General features: G+C 37.7%; 2 protein-coding genes across 2 annotated transcripts in view; both read right to left on the bottom strand.

The window, feature by feature from the left end:
* Positions 1-634: 634 nt before the first annotated feature.
* On the bottom strand, positions 635-10,289 carry LOC118772981 (complement factor H-like). The gene is made up of 10 exons (XM_036521693.1): positions 10,154-10,289; positions 8,250-8,429; positions 6,995-7,177; positions 6,143-6,310; positions 5,446-5,622; positions 5,128-5,301; positions 3,397-3,576; positions 3,003-3,188; positions 969-994; positions 635-835 (listed from the first exon to the last, which is right to left on the bottom strand). The coding sequence occupies exons 1-9, from the start codon at positions 10,221-10,223 to the stop codon at positions 981-983; spliced, it is 1,332 nt and encodes a 443-aa protein (XP_036377586.1). The 5' UTR covers positions 10,224-10,289; the 3' UTR covers positions 635-835; positions 969-980.
* A 7,905-nt stretch (positions 10,290-18,194) lies between these two features.
* Positions 18,195-22,210, bottom strand: part of LOC118772980 (complement factor H-like) — a 28,829-nt gene continuing 24,813 nt past the window's right edge. The window contains exons 16-18 of the mRNA XM_036521692.1: positions 21,937-22,122; positions 19,901-19,926; positions 18,195-19,767 (exon numbers count right to left, since the gene is read on the bottom strand). Coding sequence (XP_036377585.1) covers positions 19,913-19,926; positions 21,937-22,122 — 200 coding nt within the window. The 3' untranslated portion in view covers positions 18,195-19,767; positions 19,901-19,912. The remainder of the gene's footprint in view (positions 19,768-19,900; positions 19,927-21,936; positions 22,123-22,210) is intronic.

Genomic DNA, 22,210 nt, shown 5'->3' with positions numbered 1-22,210 from the left:
GTTATTCATTACCTGGGTTATGAATTTAAGATAAACTGAAATAAATAGTATTTACTGTGTTGCTGATTTGCTGATCATTACTATGTCAGATTTATACAATGCTAGTATTCTTAAAATGCAATTTTGTATTTTGGCTTATGAAAAATCCTGGTGGAATTTTGCCCATAGTGATTAACCCTGGGTCAGCAAGCATGCTCTCCCTACATGTATTTGATCAAGATACAAGTCATTTCAGAGTAACATTCCTCAATTAACAAAGCAATTTCATTCAAACAGGTGGAGACAAGAGAGCGAGGGATTGCTAAACAGACATTCTCCCCCAAATTGTGAGGGATTATTAGGCTAAAAGAGATAGGCTGGGAACTTCACCAGGGCACCAGGGAACCCTACTCTTTGTGAAAAATATGTTAAGATCTGTAATGTGTCCTTTGTCAGGGCCTTTTTAAAAGTCTCTTACAGCATTTTCACACAAAACCTGGATTTTAACTATAGGAGCTCAGGAACTATAGGAGTTCAGGAAACCCATGCCATTGGTGTAAACAAAAGTTAACATCAGTTATCTGTTCTGGCAACAAAAAAGACACTGCTACATCAGGTCTCTGTCAAAAAGTTCTATGAATCACAACTGTGACATTACGAACAAATGTTTTACTTAGTAAAGTGAAGTATTTTTTCTTCTACTTTACACTTATATATAGATACAGACGATTCTTTTAAGAAGAATATGACAATGGATACATATTATACATTTGATGTTATTTGTTTACAATAAACAACTGCATAATGTTCTTGTGACGGTGTCTTCATTTCAAGTGGATGGCGTAAAGTCCATGACCTGCAAAAACAACAAATGGTCACAGAACAATCTATCAAAAACCTATAGCATACACATCTTAAATGTTATTAAAATGGATTCCTCAAACAAAAGCAAGCCTCTTTATAGTTCAGCGGACATTCTGGAAACTCACCTATGCCTTGCCTCAGTATTGTTCACCTGTAAAAAGAGTTCAGTTATTTCGAGGATAAAGAAATGATTGCATACTTATTTTCAGATGACTACAGAATGTACATATTCTTATCTTGGTAACCTTAAAATTGAAGGGACATAAAGTATGCAGCATTACAAAAATAAATACATGAATCTTGTTTAAAAGTGAAGTAACTCTTTACTGTCCTAGAAGATTAAAATGCCATTGTATTAAGTAGGGTAATGTTTTGGCACTGGCCAAAGAAAGAAATAACTCAGTTACAGAATTAATTAATCTGACCTTCAGTGATCACTACAATGACAGCAATTAATTCACAACTTTTGTATGAAAATGCACTCAAGGAAAAAAAAACAAACTGACTTCAAACTATAATCTACAACATAAATCTGTACAGGTTTTGAGCCATACCACAAATGTATTCATGTAGATAAGGGTATCATTAGTACAGTAAAATGGTAATGTTGAGTAAAGTCTCAAGAAAAGCTCTGGACTTGAATAAGAGAAAGTTATATAGGCAGCACTATGTAGATGAAGTTTCATGTAATGGTGTTCAGATTTAATTTAAACATGGGCATACATCTTAAAATGAGGGTACAGAGATGCATGCTCCCGATACACTTACTTCACCCTGAAAAAGTAAACCCCCGGTAGACAATCATTCACACAGACTTCTAATATAGTGGCTTGTCAGAACTAAGCTGTAAGACACATGCAACTTTAAATGTGAAAGCTGTGTGAATATTTCCAAGATATTAAAAAGGTTCTGGAACCAAGAGGAGCAATGTTTTCCATGTGCCTGCATAAAATGATTAGTTAATGGTTGAAAATGGTTATATCAAATACAGAAATTTTAAAAAAGTGACAGCTTGTTTGGTTCAAAGATTTCACTCATGTGATTGTTGGGCATATATTTAACAGAGCAAAAGCAATACAAAAAATGTAAATGTGTCCCATGTCCAATTGGTCAATACACCTGGATGCTGATGGCTGTGAGATGCCAATGACATCCGTACTACTCTCTGGAGTGACAGGGTGGCCATGAATGAAAGTGCAACTTAGGATATTTCCAACATAAGCAACTGAATTATGTTGCTTTCCAGGTTTTTGGATTAACCAGGCCACGTCTGAAGCTTAATCTCCTCCTTTAATGAACTGTTATTCATTCACAAATGCAATCAAATAGCCCATCTTAGGCTATTTGATTAGGCTAGGTCTAGGACAATGTGATAATCTTCTTCAAAATAAACTGACCTTCACTACAACATAATGTCAATGGCCCTCTTAAACGCAATTCATACTTGATTGGTACATCCCAAAAATACTCTCCTTGGGTTTTACTTTCTCATACAACAACCACGGGCACCTTTTAAGGGTGGGGTTTGCATGCACCATTCATGTCTTTCATGTGGAAAAGTTTGCCCCAAACATTCATTACCCCATGTGGTTATATTTATATGTGTATTGAGTGAATACCATTTCATTGAATGAATACCATTTCAGAAAACTTATAGGATACAGAGAAGTTCATACAGTATCATACATTAAAGACATAGTCTTTTAAGCATTGCTTAAAGACACAATGCAAAGTCAGTCATAAACATTGCTACCATCCCCAATTTATATGTGAATCACATAAAGTCTCAATTGCACTGAGGACTAGGCTGTTTGATACATGCATTTTGTGGAACAAAACATGGTAATACGATAACCTACACAGTGGAGAAATATAAAAAGTTGAGGAGCAACTGATCTTTGTGCAAATATTCTAAAACGTTCATGCATTTGTCCATTCTTTTTTGATGGGCATCTATCTGAATGAGGGCCACATGTTAATTAGCGTAGCACTGGAGAGTAAATCAGATGGTTTTTCGTTAGCCTTGAATTTAGGCACTTTATATAGTTGAAGCAGTCTGCACTCATTTAACATCAGATAAGCAGAGCAAAAGAAGAGGTTATGTCCTGCGGATGCAGAAAACATTCTTCCAAATGAGGCTCAATGTATTATATACTTACATGCTTTGAATTGTACTTGTCCATTACGGCAACTTGCAGGTGCTTCGTAGTAATAATTCCAACCAGGCCTATAATAATAATCTCTTTTGCAACGAAGTTTCTCCTCTTTCCCCTCTTCAATATATATTGTTTGAGTTGGCTGTGCAAGGTTATACCTTGGGTCAATATTTACTATCACACAAGGACCTGCAGAAAAATAAAATGTATCGTTTAGTTTCATTAGTGACTGCTGTACTTTGTTCTGTTTACTTTATTTTTTATCACTGTTACTTTTTAATCACTTTGCCAGCATTCACACTATCTGAATACATTAACAAATTAGTGATTATTTTTGACAGGCATTCTGTGTTATTATGATGCCTAAATGAAATGCAGTTGTACACAAGCCACTTACTTAAACATATCGGAGTTGGTGTCCATTGTCCCTGCTGGCATTTTACTGGGGTTGATTCTTTCAGCTTATAATTTCTTTGACACTGATAGGTGACCTGTTTAATTACACCACCTTCCATCTTTTTTTCTTTTATATCTCCATGGTCCGGTACTGGTGGTGGTCCGCATGGTACATTTCGAGCTGAAACAATATATTAAGACTGATAATTCTTTTCTATCTGTAGGCAACAGTCTGGAAATGCAATAAACTTCCCCTAACTTTCCGTGAATCTAATTCCCTTACTTTTGAAGGACAGACTGACATTTGCCGTGTCTTCATGTATTTTTTAGGACAAGGGGAACATGACAATCCTTTAGAGAAGCAGCGTTCAAGTTAAAAACTTTCAATACCTTGAGACACCTGACCACTTATCAGGCTGAATACACATACACTATATGGCTAAAAGTATGTGGACACCTGACCATCACACCTGTATGAGCTTATTGGACATCCCATTCCAAAACCATGGGCATTAATATGGAGTTGCCCCCCCCTTTGCAGCTATAACAGCCTCCACTCTTCTGGGAAGGCTTTCCACAAGATTTTGGAGCGTGTCTGTAGGAATTTGTGCCAATTCAGCCAAAAGAGCATTTGTGAGGTCAGGCACTGACGTTGGACAAGAAGGCCTGGCTCGCAATTGGCGTTCTAATTCATCCCAAAGGTGTTCAATGGGGTCGAGATCAGGGCTTTGTGCAGGCCACTGGAGTTCCTCCACACCAAACCATGTCTTTATGGACATTGCTTTGTGCACAGGGGCACAGTCATGCTGGAACAGGAAGGGGCCTTCCCCAAACTGTTGCCACATAGAAGCATAAAATTGTCTGAAATGTCTTTGTATGCTGAAGCATTAATGTTACCCTTCACTGGAACTAAGGGGCTTAGCCCAAACCCTGAAAAACAGCCAAACTTCACCAAACTTCATGGTATCCGCCAAACCCAGATTAATAGACTGCCAGATAGTAAAGCATGAATCATCTCTCCAGAGAACGCGTTTCCACTGCTCCAGTCCAGTGGCGGCATGCTTTGCACCACTCCAGCCATCACTTGGCATTGCATATAGTGATGTTGGGCTTGTGTGCAGCTGCTCGGCCATAGAAACCCATTTCACGAAGCTGCCGACGCACAGTTCTTGTGCTGATGTTGAGACTGTAACTCTGTAGTGTATGAGTCAACATAGGATTGGTGGTTTGTACGTGTGCTTCAGCACTCGGCGGCCCCGCACTGTAAGTTTCCGTGGTATACCGCTTCGTGGATGAGCTGTCGTTGCTCCTAGATGCTTCCACTTGACAATAATAGCACTTATACTTGAGCTCTCCAGTATGACCCGTTCTACTTCCAAGGTTTGTCTATGGAGATTGCATGGCTATGTGCTTGATTTTATGCTTCTGCTAACAATCAGTGTGGCTGAAACACCTGAACTCAATAAAGAGGAGGGCTGTCCACATACTTTTGGCCATAAAGTGTAAGTTGAAATTTTGGATTTATTCATCTATATTTAACTTGTATGTGTTGTTTACTCACAGAAAGTTCTAAAGAATATTTGGAAAATCAAATTGAAAAAGAGATCATCATTTACAGGAAACCAAGATTAATAAAATATCATGAGAACAACAATGACTTAAAACCATTTATGGCCTCCTTTGAAAAACCATTTAATTGAGAACCTTTACAGTCAAAAACAGGACTACTTACCTCTGCATTCCACTGGTCCATCCCACTGTCCATTCTTGCAAGTGACACTGCCATCATTTGTTGGCATGTATGGAGCATAGCACTTAAACTGTAGTTTTTCATCATTCCTGTATGGTTCGTGTTTGGTTAAGATTGCCCCATGTGACAGTGTAGGTAGTTCACAGTAATCATTTTCTATATAAAACACAATTATATCAATATTTTTTTTATGCAGCATATTGAACAGACATTTTCTACACAGAATGTCTATCACTACCACTTTTTAGTTCATGATATTGTGATTACTTTACATTTATTAAATTGAAAAAGCATACTTACGAACACAATATGGATATTCCCACTGTCCATATTTACATATTGCTATGGTTTCACCTTTGGGGATAAATGTTGCCTTACATTGATATTCCACTCTTGATCCATTTTCAAATATTTCTGTCAGGGAAGGCTTAAGCTCTGCATTGTTGATTTGGACCTCTGGCTTTCCACATTTTGACGCTAAAATGATACATGAAATAAAAAACAATGTGTTCCTTGTTTATACAATACCGTACTTGGGCAGCTTTAGTACCATCTTTTTATTACATAATTAAGCGCTTTAGTGATAACTGAAACATATAATGGTGATCTGAGTGCTGTTTACTATAGCTGAAATGCCTGGCTTGTTTAAGATATTGTTTAAGAAATGTCTGAGCTGTCTGGACAGGTAGCTGCTAACAATGGCTAAAACAGAAATGCCCTATTTGTTGAGTATCTTTTACAACATTTCATACGGAAAAAAGAAAATCAAAATGCACAACAGTCTGGTAGTTTGTCTGCCCTACAGTAAAGTCTTGTTACATTTTCTGTATTTACCACCATTTAAAAAGCAAGAACTAATGCTAAAACTCTATCTCTATTTATCTCTATTTCAGTTCTATGTGTTTTTTACTCACAGACATTTTCAAAGAACAATTATGGCATCTTTTGAAAAAGGATATAATTGGGAACCTTTACACTCAAAAACAGGACTACTTACGTCTACATTCCACTGGTCCATCCCACTGTCCATTCTTGCAAGTGACACTGCCATCATTTGTTGGCATGAATGGAAAATAGCACAGAAACTGTAGTTTTTCATCACTTCTGTATGTGTTTTGCTGCCTTAAAATGACCCCATTTGATAGTGTAGGTACATCACAGTAATCTGTTTAAAACACAATTATAGCAACATTTGTATCATACAGCACATTGAATACCCTTGTTTTCTACACAGAATGTTCATTTAAAAAGCAAGAACTAACACTAAACAACATGTTTAAATTTTAACACAACAAGGGCAGGTGTTATTGAGGGGCAGTATCTTCCTCCGAAATGGCTCCAGTCTCTCTTAGTTTTACCTTTGCCTCTTATTAAGCACACCTGGCAGAGTAGCTGCTCAGATAAAAGAAGCCTGCAAGTCTGTATATTGTGGAGATTTGAAGAGCTGTCTGTGTGTAAAACTGCTGCTGTGAGTTTTGATTTCCTTTTTGTTTGAGTGCCAAAATACTTGCTTTGTCCTTTTGCCTGTGTTAGTACCTGAGCTGAATAATGAACCTTGCCTGGACTGGACTATCCTGTTGCCTTTCCCTGATCGTGTGCTACCAGTAAGGGGCTTGGCCGCCCAGCCGAATAGGAAGGGAGTATTTTTCAGTTGGGCACAACAGGGAGCTAACATTTGTTATTTTCAGTTTCAGTGTTTGTACGATCCCTTTTAATTTTCATTTCAAAATAAAAGTTCTGATGAATTCACCAAGGAAAACACATATGCTGTTGCACTGTGTTCAAATTATTGCACACCTCATCCGTCACCCTGGGCGGCAAATCTCTCATGGGGTTATACTGTACTTACGCAAGCATTGTGGACTGGTGCTCCAAGTTCCATCAGAGCAGATAACTTCTTCTTCCCCCTTCATCCTGTACTTTTCGTCACATTTGTATTGCACTCTAGAAAGATGACCATATTCACACTGATATCTTGCTGTAATTACTGCGTGTTCTACGCGAGGAGGAGCAGTGCATGGTTGACCAGTTGCTGTTTGGAGGATCACATACAAATGATTAATCCACTTTATTTTCTTAACCATCTAAATAATATAAGGAAAGCGACATGTGCACAGGGGATAGGTTTATAATTGGTATAACAGGGTTTAATTGATATCCCTTTAACTAACACACTGTTGTGTTTGTTTGTGCAGCCCAATATGTACGTGCAATTTTCAGATGTATACAATGTTTCTTATACAGCCAAATGAGCTACGGTAAGAGACCAGCAACACTTCATGAGACAAAGCTTTCAGTTCAGAATCATTTGTAAAATTATACACGATTTAATTAATATGTCATAGAGTATAATGCTTGTTTTTAAGAATTTGAAAAGAAAGCCAAATAATGATTATTAAAAAGTGAGGCAGTGTGTGGGTGATTCAGCATGGGAATATTTAAACACTATTACTTGGGTTATAAAATATAAACCTTTAATTACTGAAATGAATGACCTTAAAAACATGCTTTTAATTGTTACTCAAAATCTTGATGAAATAATGAAATTATTGAATACCCATTAGAGTATTTATTAAAGGTTTTCCGCCGGACTTCTATTTTGACTTTATTTACTTATGTAGGCCTATGTATGTACAGCATGTATGTGTGTATGTAAATGTACATGCACACAGTAGCAATAATGTAGTGTTGTTGAAATTGTAATTTCCTGGAATGTATGGGCAGTGAATTGTTACTTTCTGGGACTTTCGCTGCAGTTTATTCCGATTGCTGACAGTTGCATTTATACTGTGTACAACTACTGGGCCATGCAGCTCCACTAATGTAGTTTTCAACGGTGTACAAGTATGACACTGGATTTTCCATACAAATAAGCGCATAAAATACCACTGTAGTTTATTACGTTCTTCCTTTATTTCCTATGGTTTCTGTGTTTTTCAGCAAAAATACAGTGACTGTGTGACTAAAGTAATTTCTTCTTGTAAGCAGCACCTCAGCTGAAGTAGATGTAAAAGTGGTGTATGATTGATTTTAAACAATTTGTATCAACGGCTATATAAACTACAACTATATAAAGTCTTCAAATACTAAAAAGGTTGCCTTACCAATGCACTGTGGGACAGCTGACCACACACCATATTCGCATGTCAATTCTCCCCACCATCCCACGTTTGAAGATTTATAACCTGGATTGCAAGCGTAATGAATGGAAGAACCTTTATCATAATATTGTTTGTCAGGTATGAGATATCCATTATCCAAAGCAGGTCTTGGGCATGTTTTTTCTGTCACGAAAAAAGAAGAACAAGAGTCACACAAGGGTCCAAAACATCAAACATAAAACTACATGAATGAGTTTCATTATCTGACTTGAAATCAGGGTTTGTAAGACCCAAACTTTTTTTTTTGGAGCAATTATCAATATGGAGAGAAGGATAAGTAAGACTTTTTGCCAAAAGACCAATTTCAAATGAAATGTGATTTAATTGAGGAAAAAGAATTTCAGAAATTGAAGAAGGCACTCACGCTTCATTTTTTTTAATGTGATATAATCTAATTAAACTACATTAAGAGTTTTCAAATATTGGATTTTTGAGTCAATATTATGTTAAAAGGTTTGAGCATGTGCTTAAAATTTCAGAAATGTGTGTAAGCAAGAGTAAAATAATATTTGAAAGTTTTAAAATTCAAGGGAAATGTCAGTGACAGGCCAGCAGCAATTACTCTGCTTGTTTGCAACAAATCCATGAAAGTGTAGAGGAAACATGGATCAGCACTTTCTCCTGAAGCAGTCTGGACAATAAATGCACCAAATAAGGCCTTTTTTCCCTGAAATTAACCAAAGGGAGCCAAATTTATCGTTACGCTTACTTTTACGCTCTCCCAAAACTCTTATCCTAAACTTGGGGGCTCTGGGCTTTCAAAATTAACACAAATCTATGGGAAAATAACCTGATAACCAGTGAGCCAGGAACTTTGTGAATGGTGTATCTGAACAATGGTGTCTGCAACAGCACAATGTTCCTGTTAATGCAGTTGGATGTTTGTATTTGACTTGGCCCAGATCAAAGACCCTTACGAGCTTACCAAACACATTGCAATAACAACCTGATTTACCCATACCTTACTGAGCTTCAGCAGGAGAAAGTTTCAATATCGCATGGCTACAGGTATTTAACGGACTAAGTTCCCATTGCAGTTTTCAAGCATACAGTGTTCAATATTAGGCTAGCTGCTTGATTAAAAATGCTTGAAAGGCTTACACAATTGTTAGGTAGTATTCTGTGGAAGAGAAGATATACAAACAGTTATACTTTTGGTATTTTTTTAGATGCTGAATTAACATATAACAATTGTGGTAATGTGAGATTGTTGATAGCTCCTTATTTTTAGTGGTTTTATTCTCCTTTATTGAATTTGGCGCTGCCCCCTAAGTTGGTGGGTCTGACAGCCAAACCATGTTTTGTTGTGCTGTTGAGCTGTATCCTGAAATTTTTGTTTTACATTAAACAGAATAAGCAGTATTGTTTTTGGCATCTGGTCCCTTGGGTAGTGACGATACTACGAAAAAGATATCACTGTGATGCATGTAAATATTTAAGTAAGTTTTAAAAACCTAGTACTCCGTAATTTTTTCCACTAAAACAGCAGCAAAAAACTTGCCACACAGACTCACATTCTTGTCAGGAATTGCATTCTTTGTTGTTTTGGTTTCTCACTGTTAATCAATGAGTAGCATTGTAATACAATAAATCAATAAAAACATTTTTAAGATACCAATTAACTGTCACTGACTCTTTAGGCAAATAAATGAAAAAAATAATAATAATAAGGACTGAACATTAGCTTGAACTTGGTGTCATAATGGTAAGGACTATGGCTTGAACCCAAAAATTGCTGGTTCAGTTCCATTGTAGGTAGTACTATTGCACCTTTCAGCAAGGTAACCATCTGTATTTTCCAGCGGTCTTTAAAACAGGTAGTTTTTATTTAAATTAAATATTCTTACCATTCTGTGCCTTGACCACAGCAGTAAAGCAGATCCATAATACAAGAAAGAAATATCTAATAGCAAACATTTTGTATTGGTCAAACTTGACATGCAATTCAGCAAATGTTCTTTCTTGTGAGACACAAGCAAAATCACTGTGATTAAATAGCCTCTAGCAAGTTAATCATTGCATTGCTGTAGGTGGTAGGGAGAATGAGGCTGGTATCTCATGGGGTGGGGTGCTTGGGGAGCAGAGGGAGGGAGATTTGCTGCTCAGATCTTAGATCTGAGATGTCCCTCTGCAGCAAATCTGAGTGCTTTAGAGTATGGGGAAACATTTTTCTTAAACTCTTGATCAGACTGACTTTATTCTGCTACCAGGGTCGTACACAATTCTGAGAATTTTCATCTGATGAATAGCCCTTTTTGTAAGACATGTTGTGAGGGAAAAAAGCGAGCTGGCCAATGTTGAGGGTGGTTGCTTATTGCGTGGGTTTAGACTGAAGTTGTGAAACGACCAAAAGTGTCCTATTCTGCCCTCTCCCGGTGTTTGTTGAATGATTCAACTATTATTTTTTCCCAAAAATTTGGAATACCCAATGCTTTTGTCCACATTTTCCCTTATTTATAAGCGCCCAATTATTCCAGCCCTATTGCTGAAACCTCTACTGTCAATGTGGGAGGACATAGCCAAACATGTGCTGTCCTCTAAAACATGTGATGCTACACACCACTTCTTTTACACACCTCAGCGTCCCTTCTAAGCTGCCCAGCAGCGGGGACTGATAAGCAATGGAGCAGACTAAACCTTTGGCTGACTTACCCTCCCCAATATCCACCAGCAGAATGAAATCAATGTGGCCTGCTGCTATCGGCTGATGACGGCATGAGGATTCACCCATTTGCTAATAAAAAGTAGCCTATTAAAAAAGTAATCTATTACTCTTTGGCACAATACACATTCAACTCATATGAATGTATGTCAGAACCCATCAATGCACTCTGTTTGACCACTGCTGTGGACCCTCTCCTGCAAACTGACACAAATCACAAACACAGACATAGGATAATCATTCAGGCAGTTTGCAATGAGCAATAATAAAGAACACATTTGCATGTAATCAGAGTATAGTGGCTGACAGGCAGATCTATTCTGTAGAGTGTAAACACATGTGCATGTTAATAAGGGCAGGGATTACACATTAAAAATGTTGGTTCAGTGCAATTGCAGTTTGCATATAGTTAACAACCCAAGTACTGGCCCTATGTCGATTATTTTTCCTTTCTTTCTTGTAAACACTTATTTTTTCATGTTGTTGTTTTGACTATAAATGTCATTTAAAATGTTCACCCCATTTGACCTCTACTGAATTAACAAAATATTCCCGTAAAACATTTTGCCCTCTAAATCCTGTAAATGGTCAGACCAAAGTTGATATTGACACTAAACTTTGTGCTTTGGCTGAGATTCCACTGTTGGTTGGTTTTCTGCACAAAAGTTGACATTAAACACAGTGGTGACAATTTGCCAGAGCAACAGCAATTTTTATAAAGAACAGAAATGAAAAGTCTAAGGTTTTGATCCAATATTTTCTAGTTTTACATTGACTCTTTAATTGATTACAGCCTTGTCAGCTAAACCCTTTTATTGCAGTTGTTGTGAGAGTGACCACTCGGAGCTGATGGAAAGCATCACACTTGATCACTCTCAGTTTTTGCAGTTTTAAAGGCCCCAGTTCAACATTATGAAAACTGGGGCCATTAAAACTGCACAAAACTACACTGTCACTCTACCAATTCAAGTAAATGGTTACGTCCCGCTCTGGTAGTGTAGGGGTAAAACTCCGTCCCAGCAGGTGTCTGGGCTCTCTGGGGAGAGGGCGACACAGTGGATAGACAGTGTGGGGAAAGTGCACAGTATTTATTTACAGAAGGTGTGTAACAGAGCTGGCTGATGCTCTGCACATAAATTAAACAAAACTTTAAAGACTATGGCTGTTTCTCAAAGTCAAGGATGCTTCCTTGATAGGATGGGTCCTTCCAGGTCAGGTCCTTCAGAGGCTAGGCAAGACTCCTTCCTTGCAGATAACAGAACAGATAATGGACAGGTTGGGTCATGTGCAGGTTGGGTCATTGAAAAGGTCCCGCCTTCAATTCCGCGCCACAGACTCTTGTACGTGCACATAGGATTGTGGGTGCTTTAAGGACGCTGAGGATACACGCTATGCATCCTTGAAAATTGTCTGAACGAAGGACTCAGTCCTTGGTAGAATTCGAAGGATCCTCGACATAGGAACAGTCCTTCGGCGGATTCGATGACGTAGCATCTTTGAAATGCAGCCGTTAAGGATCCTTCCTTGACTTTGAGAAGCAGCACAAAGTGGAGGATGGTGGAGAGTGCATGCTGAGGTGGGTGATGGACAGCTATGGAGACCAATCAGAGGAGCAAAGCTGGCCCTTGGCATAGGCGGTATAGGCGAATGCTAGGGGCGCCATCCATCCATAGGGGCACCCCAAATGACCCCCCCCCCCCCCCCCCCCGCTGTTAGACTTACCTTGTGGGGGATGGGCGACTTAGTGAGTGACACTGATCACGAGACGTGATAGCATCATTAGCCTAATTTAAATACATACATCATGTCAAAAAGACCAAAGCTCTCTGGTACCCAGGGAAGAAAAAGAAGAAAACAGGAGGAAAAACGGGAAGCAGACAGAAGTAATGTGATGAATTAATAGTTTATCTATTGCATAGTAGTTACCGTTGTGTCTACTGTCACTGTGGAACATTTCACACATTTCATTTCACAGCCACAGCCATTTCACAGCCACAGCCACTGTGTCTGGACCAAAAAGCAGTGCCCATGACCAGCTCGAAGGACGAAGACATCGTCGACAAGAAAGGTCACTCAACTGAAGTAGTTTGGAGATATTTTTGCTATTTACAGTCTGACAAAAAACTGCACTGCAAACTGTGCCAAAGACACGTGCCATCAAAGACAGGCAACACCACAAACCTGTTTTATCATTTGAAACAATATCACCCGTTAGAACACGCAGAAAGTAAGAAATTACATGGCCAAATGATTGTTGTTAGTGGACTCTCGACAAGAACCAGGCCAGTGCCCAGTGCGACTACACAGCAGCAAACCATCGTATCAGCATTTTCCAGCATCGTGCTTTACGACATAAAGTGAAAAGACACAAAGACATCACAAATGCAATCGCATATTGCATTGCAAAAGACATGCTTTCCATTAGCACTGTGGAAAATGAAGGATTCAAGAAGCTTATCAGCGGTCACAGGGCAGCTTTAAAACCTGAGACTGGAGACAGACTTGTCTTTCTTGCCCATAACTTGTAGGGTAATGGCTTTGCTTGTTAAAAACTTGTACAGAAGATACTGACCACAGTTGAGATTTTTCTTTTGTCTATTTATTTTGTTTACATTGTCAGCTAAAACACTTATAAAATGTTTCAAACAATCTGTACAAAGGGTTTGACATGCTGGGCAGAATTAAGATTTCTGTGTCTATTTATTGAAATTATCCTTTAAAACACTTTTAAGCCTTGCAGTCTGAGCCATCTTACATGTGCTGTATCACTGCAGCACTTTTTCTATTAAGATATTTATTTTGTTGAGGAAAAAGGACTGAAAAAGAATTTTACTTAATTTTACTCATGCATATTTTGATGTTGAAAAAAGCTTTTATCATTATAATTGTTTTGAATGTTGTACCTCAGATTTGTGAAATGTTCCGTTGTTTGGCTAGTGTTTGTCATGTTCTGACCATAAAGAAAATAGTTTAAAACCGCAACTAACCGTGGTGGTGGAATTGGCTGCAATGCAAGGGGCACCAGCTAACATCTTGCCTAGGGCACTAAATTGGTCAGGGCCGGCTCTGCAGAGGAGAGATGGCAGGAGCAGTCAAAAACCAGGAACTTGAAGAAGCAGATAGACAGAGGCAGGGACAGAGACAGACAGAACAAACACTGGAGGACACCTACCAATACAATACTTACATGGAATGTAACATAAACATTACTGTGGAAAATGACCCATTTTATAATGAAAAGCAATATGAACTGCATACCATCATTGTAGTCGTTGCATTGGTTTGAAAATACACATAAGGATAACAGCATAAAAATATAAAAATTATTCTTGTTCAAAATATACCTACAACCTTAAGACTATGACAAAACACAATCAGATTTCAGATTTACTGAAGAACACTTATGTTATTATAATCATATAAAATCTTCCAAAGAACAAAAGAACTAGATAAATACTTATGGAAACTCATGCTATCTGCAATAAATGTTTAGGATGTTCTATGTCACCATTAATTTTGTGTGACATTACCATGATATTCTGATTTTGTGTATCCTACTACTCACAACAGCAGAAACAACAACCACAACCACCACAATAACAATAAACACAATAATTCATTAAGTATTTACATAGTAATGTCAATGATTACCACTCAACATGCTAAGCAACCACTGTTATTGTAGAATGATGATGTGAAACAATATGGACTACTTGGACAGAATAATACATCGTTTGACTGAATTCTTTATAAATGTGCAGATGATGATCATTTTATTTAACACAAATTAATTTACTGCCACCCTGTGGATAATGTTGGATTGAATTTTCCCAGGGTTTTTCCAGTAGAGATTTGCATGGTTTCCCCTCTTTTTCTTTTCCCCATTCCATCAAAGTTACAGGTCATGTGAGTATACATTCAAATATTTCCCAGGTTTGGAAAGTGTATTATTCATAGGGGAATGCTACCATGGGTGAATTTTTCATGTACTTTTTCTTTTACCATACCAGTTATTATACATACAGACACATATGCAAATTCTAAACATAAAACAGTACACAATGCATCAGAATTCTCCTCAGCAAGTTTCATGAAATGTACATTCATCTGAAATATGTTCACCGAACAGATGAACTGAAACTGGTGTCTTAAAGCTTTATTGCTACAGGACAATAAAAACTTCAAGCTGGATAAGATCAATGAACAGTAATCCATAAGGAGTAACTTGAATTGTATTTTTATAGTAGTATCACTTACTGTACATGTTCGGTGTAGTTGCTTCATTGATTGAGGAAAGGTGGAAATTGGCTGAGGGTTTCCAAAACAAAGTATGAAAATTACGCTCCTTCTACATGACATTTCCTTGAATATGATGACCATTTGATGTCTGAGATTTACCTGTACTGTCATGTGCTGTGTTTGTGTCAGGAACGGGGATCGGGACACAAACGCGGACCACCGGGTAAACGTAGCCAAGCGTTTAATTATAATCAGCGGGCAGTTCGTCGTACAGGGACAGGCAGGGTTCAAAAACACGGGGAAGCAGTCCGGGGGCAGATCCAGGATCGGAAGTCGGGGCGGGCAGAGTCGGTAACCAGGCGGGCGAAGAGTGTCAAACAGGTTGAAGTCGGCGGGCGAAGGACGAAGTCGGGAGACAGGCAGGTTTCGGCAAAACGGCAAACAGAGTGCTGGTTTACTAAAGCGGGGACGAGACAGGAAGAAACTTACTGTAACGAACTAGCAACGAGACAGAGACACGTAGGGAAGATATAGGGCTGGGGTAACGAGGAGATGGGAAGCAGGTGAGCAGGCAGGCAGGTGCAGGCAATGAGGGAATCAGGTGGGCGGGGACCCGGCGGGGAGCCGGGCGGGGCAGGAACACAAGGAAAACAAAAGCACAAGGACAGGGAAAACAAAAACACTGCGGCTTAAGGGGGCGGAGCCCTGACAGTTTGAGACAATCACAGTTTCATGTGCTACCGAAGCCTGGATTATCAGATGTGTTGTGACAGTTATTTTGCTGCCAATGTGGCAATGGCAGAATAAGAGAGCAAAGCGTGTACAGAGGAGGACTACAGAACTATCCCAGTTATGAAAACTTTCAAAAAGGGAATTTCAAAAGGGATACACAGTGTACAGACAGTACACTGTATCCACTGTGTACAAAGGCAGAATGAGAAATTGGATCAAATTTCATATCTTATTTCCACAGGAGTGTTGCCATTGTCCTTTTTGTTTGTTGACGACCATGCACTAGCACATTTTGAGCATGTGTGTAACTCCAATCAGAAAAGCTCAGTATGTGTTTTTAGGCAGCCATTGATGGCCCTTCAAGCTACAGTGCAGGGCCATGCAAACTGTAATAAACATGCTGTTTTTCATTCTGCAGCCAGTTTCTTGTATTCATTTCACATTGCATATTTTAAACGCATATAATTCATGTTTTTGGTGACATACTCAAACCATAACAGGTTTCTATCCTGGTACACTTGAGAATAGTAACTTTTTTTCTACCTTAGTCTCCTCCACATCAAGCTCCAGATTTCAGCAACCACCAAATCATGATACTGTCCAAAATACTGAACAGGTTTCTTGAATGGTAATCAAAAGAAAAATGAAAACCTACTGTGGTCACAATCAGAGCCCAAAGTAAACCTTTTTAAAATTAGTGTTGTAAATCCATGATCAGATTTACTTATCAGGTTTGATCAGATTTATCTAGTCATATTCACTTAATGAATTGCTTTAATGAAAGGTTCTGTATTTGTCACTTACTTGTTGTGTTGTGTCTAGGGAAGGTATATACAGTAAATATCATATGGAAATGCATATAAATTATGTTAAACTGAAGGTTTTGAAGTATTTTTTGACTGTATTACTGTATCAACATAGAACAATGATATTACAATACTACAGTGTAAGTGTGTATGAAAGAGTTCCATATTCCTCCCGTCACAGGACATTAAATCAGTGTGGTTCTCTTTAAGTTTGATCCAGATTTGTGATTAAATCATAAAATGATTGCTTTATATTCGCAAACTAAAATAAAATTTTGTGTGGTACTCCTGCATAAGTGCAGAGGTTGTCACACAGAGGTAAACTGAAGGTACAGCCCAAAATAGGCATGAAGGGGAAAAAGTACTAAAAACTGTCAGATTTTTCTATAATACTGCATTTTCTATATGCCTAATGGCACAGTATTACCAAGGGCAGAGTGTAGGCATGTTGACATGAAGGTGCCAGTAATGGAACAAGATGCTTTAATCTTAAATTCTTCAAGATTATTTACGATAGCTCATCCATCACCTCTTCGTCCTGTGCCTCCCCGACGCTACTGCCTATCTGATTCTCTGCCACTCATTTCCTGACTGAATCACACAAAACCAGACATTGAGGAAATACAGTAACACAAACTCCTTGGACAAACTCCTTGAATGGTAGGGACATGCTTTACCTTCTTCACTCATATTGCTGATTCACAACCATGTAAATATTATATTCGATTAACAGAAGGATTTTAAAAGATGTTAAAACTATTTCAAGAGCTTGTAAAAAAATGAGGCAATCCCGAACACCGGTTTTCTCTTGTGCTTGACATCTAGGAAATTGATATGTGCCTATACTGTGCCTAGTAAATTTTGACCTACAGCAACAGACTAATCATAATTCGTATGTTCTTGTTATGTTCTTAAAACAATCCTACAGGCCTACATGAAACTAAACCCACACTAACTTACTTTTCTATTATGATGACCTTGAAAAAAGGATGTATGTCAGGCCATTCCTTTTTGTGGGCTTACTCATGGCTCTGTAAATGAAATGGGTAATAACACGGGACTAAAATTAACAGCTAATAATTATGGACAGCATTTCAACTTAATGATATTGTCAATTGAGAGCAATGCATGCTCAGAAATTAACTGCAAAGGAAACTGTTTGTGATGGAAATGTGTGCATGTACACACAGTACGTTTGTCAGTGTGTCCATTTTGATATGATTTGGTTACGTTATGCATAAACAATCAATATAAACACTCCCAGCAAGTTAAGTGCTTGGGGGGCATTTATGTTCAGTTACTCAGTGACTCAGTTCATTGACTCTGTAGTTTTTATATGCTGCCTGGATTATGGCCCACCCCAATTGGGACATTTTTCTCCAATCACTTGGAGAATGGCTGGTTGTTCAAAGGAAGAAATTTTTCAGAAAATTGAATCAGGATATACAGTAGACTGAACAGATTTATTTAGAAAGATTTCCAAATCCAGACTTGCTTGGTGTACTTTCCTGTTACTAATTCCTATACTACAGAAAAACATATATGTCTTTTTCATCATCCTGCACCGTCCTTGAGCAGTTACATGTATGCATGTCAACCATGAATTCCACATTTAAAACTAAATCAACGTAAACTGGCAGACATATTTGCTGACCCATTTATAATATCTGTAAGATTAAGAGAGACTGTAGAAAGACTGAGTGCAAATGGAAAACTTAAATTACACTATGACCTTATGGAAGACCTGTTGGAGTCTTAAACAGAACTGTAAAATGCCATAGTGTATCATAAATGTATGTAAACATAAATTCATAACTGCAACTTAGTTACTAATGGCACATGTGACTGGCACAAAAGTTGCATGAATGATCAGCATGATATTCTTTCATTTTTCATAAATTGTCATAGCCTCACCGTCGCCATGACTGTTATGTGAAAGGCCAAAGACTGCTAAATCATATGCCAGTTTCTACAAAGCTGCAGTTGCTTTCCACTGGTCACTCCTGGTCCTGTTCATAGTGTGATCGGGAAGGATTAAAGCTGTTCATACATATGTGGTTTTCTTTAATTTACTGTTTGATGAAAAGCTATCTGATGAAGAAGTTCAAATAGATGTGCTCATATTGAATTAAGTTATTCATTACCTGGGTTATGAATTTAAGATAAACTGAAATAAATAGTATTTACTGTGTTGCTGATTTGCTGATCATTACTATGTCAGATTTATACAATGCTAGTATTCTTAAAAATGCAATTTTGTATTTTGGCTTATGAAAAATCCTGGTGGAATTTTGCCCATAGTGATTAACCCTGGGTCAGCAAGCATGCTCTCCCTACATGTATTTGATCAAGATACAAGTCATTTCAGAGTAACATTCCTCAATTAACAAAGCAATTTCATTCAAACAGGTGGAGACAAGAGAGCGAGGGATTGCTAAACAGACATTCTCCCCCAAATTGTGAGGGATTATTAGGCTAAAAGAGATAGGCTGGGAACTTCACCAGGGCACCAGGGAACCCTACTCTTTGTGAAAAATATGTTAAGATCTGTAATGTGTCCTTTGTCAGGGCCTTTTTAAAAGTCTCTTACAGCATTTTCACACAAAACCTGGCTTTTAACTATAGGAGCTCAGGAACTATAGGAGTTCAGGAAACCCATGCCATTGGTGTAAACAAAAGTTAACATCAGTTATCTGTTCTGGCTACAAAAAAGACACTGCTACATCAGGTCTCTGTCAAAAAGAATAATCACCAACCTATTTTTATCAATTTGACTTTTTTTATTTTTTGACTAAAGTTCTATGAATCACAACTGTGACATTACGAACAAATGTTTTACTTAGTAAAGTGAAGTATTTTTTCTTCTACTTTACACTTATATATAGATACAGACGATTCTTTTAAGAAGAATATGACAATGGATACATATTATACATTTGATGTTATTTGTTTACAATAAACAACTGCATAATGTTCTTGTGACGGTGTCTTCATTTCAAGTGGATGGCGTAAAGTCCATGACCTGCAAAAACAACAAATGGTCACAGAACAATCTATCAAAAACCTATAGCATACACATCTTAAATGTTATTAAAATGGATTCCTCAAACAAAAGCAAGCCTCTTTATAGTTCAGCGGACATTCTGGAAACTCACCTATGCCTTGCCTCAGTATTGTTGACCTGTAAAAAGAGTTCAGTTATTTCGAGGATAAAGAAATGATTGCATACTCATTTTCAGATGACTACAGAATGTACATATTCTTATCTTGGTAACCTTAAAATTGAAGGGACATAAAGTATGCAGCATTACAAAAATAAATACATGAATCTTGTTTAAAAGTGAAGTAACTCTTTACTGTCCTAGAAGATTAAAATGCCATTGTATTAAGTAGGGTAATGTTTTGGCACTGGCCAAAGAAAGAAATAACTCAGTTACAGAATTGACCCTAATCTGACCTTCAGTGATCACTACAATGACAGCAATTAATTCACAACTTTTGTATGAAAATGCACTCAAGGAAAAAAAAACAAACTGACTTCAAACTATAATCTACAACATAAATCTGTACAGGTTCTGAGCCATACCACAAATGTATTCATGTAGATAAGGGTATCATTAGTACAGTAAAATGGTAATGTTGAGTAAAGTCTCAAGAAAAGCTCTGGACTTGAATAAGAGAAAGTTATATAGGCAGCACTATGTAGATGAAGTTTCATGTAATGGTGTTCAGATTTAATTTAAACATGGGCATACATCTTAAAATAAGGGTACAGAGATGCATGCTCCCGATACACTTACTTCACCCTGAAAAAGTAAACCCCCGGTAGACAATCATTCACACAGACTTCTAATATAGTGGCTTGTCAGAACTAAGCTGTAAGACACATGCAACTTTAAATGTGAAAGCTGTGTGAATATTTCCAAGATATTAAAAAGGTTCTGGAACCAAGAGGAGCAATGTTTTCCATGTGCCTGCATAAAATGATTAGTTAATGGTTGAAAATGGTTATATCAAATACAGAAATTTTAAAAAAGTGACAGCTTGTTTGGTTCAAAGATTTCACTCATGTGATTGTTGGGCATATATTTAACAGAGCAAAAGCAATACAAAAAATGTAAATGTGTCCCATGTCCAATTGGTCAATACACCTGGATGCTGATGGCTGTGAGATGCCAATGACATCCGTACTACTCTCTGGAGTGACAGGGTGGCCATGAATGAAAGTGCAAATTAGGATATTTCCAACATAAGCAACTGAATTATGTTGCTTTCCAGGTTTTTGGATTAACCAGGCCACGTCTGAAGCTTAATCTCCCCCTTTAATGAACTGTTATTCATTCACAAATGCAATCAAATAGCCCATCTTAGGCTATTTGATTAGGCTAGGTCTAGGACAATGTGATAATCTTCTTCAAAATAAACTGACCTTCACTACAACATAATGTCAATGGCCCTCTTAAACGCAATTCATACTTGATTGGTACATCCCAAAAATACTTTCCTTGGGTTTTACTTTCTCATACAACAACCACGGGCACCTTTTAAGGGTGGGGTTTGCATGCACCATTCATGTCTTTCATGTGGAAAAGTTTGCCCCAAACATTCATTACCCCATGTGGTTATATTTATATGTGTATTGAGTGAATACCATTTCATTGAATGAATACCATTTCAGAAAACTTATAGGATACAGAGAAGTTCATACAGTATCATACATTAAAGACATAGTCTTTTAAGCATTGCTTAAAGACACAATGCAAAGACAGTCATAAACATTGCTACCATCCCCAATTTATATGTGAATCACATAAAGTCTCAATTGCACTGAGGACTAGGCTGTTTGATACATGCATTTTGTGGAACAAAACATGGTAATACGATAACCTACACAGTGGAGAAATATAAAAAGTTGAGGAGCAACTGATCTTTGTGCAAATATTCTAAAACTTTCATGCATTTGTCCGTTCTTTTTTGATGGGCATCTATCTGAATGAGGGCCACATGTTAATTAGCGTAGCACTGGAGAGTAAATCACATGGTTTTTTGTTAGCCTTGAATTTAGGCACTTTATATAGTTGAAGCACTCTGCACTCATTTAACATCAGATAAGCAGAGCAAAAGAAGAGGTTATGTCCTGCGGATGTAGAAAACATTCTTCCAAATGAGGCTCAATGTATTATATACTTACATGCTGTGAATTGTACTTGTCCATTACGGCAACTTGCAGGTGCTTCGTAGTAATAATTCCAACCAGGCCTATAATAATAATCTCTTTTGCAACGAAGTTTCTCCTCTTTCCCCTCTTCAATATATATTGTTTGAGTTGGCTGTGCAAGGTTATACCTTGAGTCAATATTTACTATCACACAAGGACCTGCAGAAAAATAAAATGTATTGATTAGTTTCATTAGTGACTGCTGTACGGTTTGTTCTGTTTGCTTTATTTTATTACAGTTTATTAC

This window comes from Megalops cyprinoides, chromosome 2 (assembly GCF_013368585.1).
Source record: "Megalops cyprinoides isolate fMegCyp1 chromosome 2, fMegCyp1.pri, whole genome shotgun sequence".
Classification (NCBI taxonomy): Eukaryota; Metazoa; Chordata; class Actinopteri; order Elopiformes; family Megalopidae; genus Megalops; species Megalops cyprinoides.
Note: the sequence above shows the minus strand (reverse complement) of the source record. Positions and strands in the feature narration are given on the sequence as shown.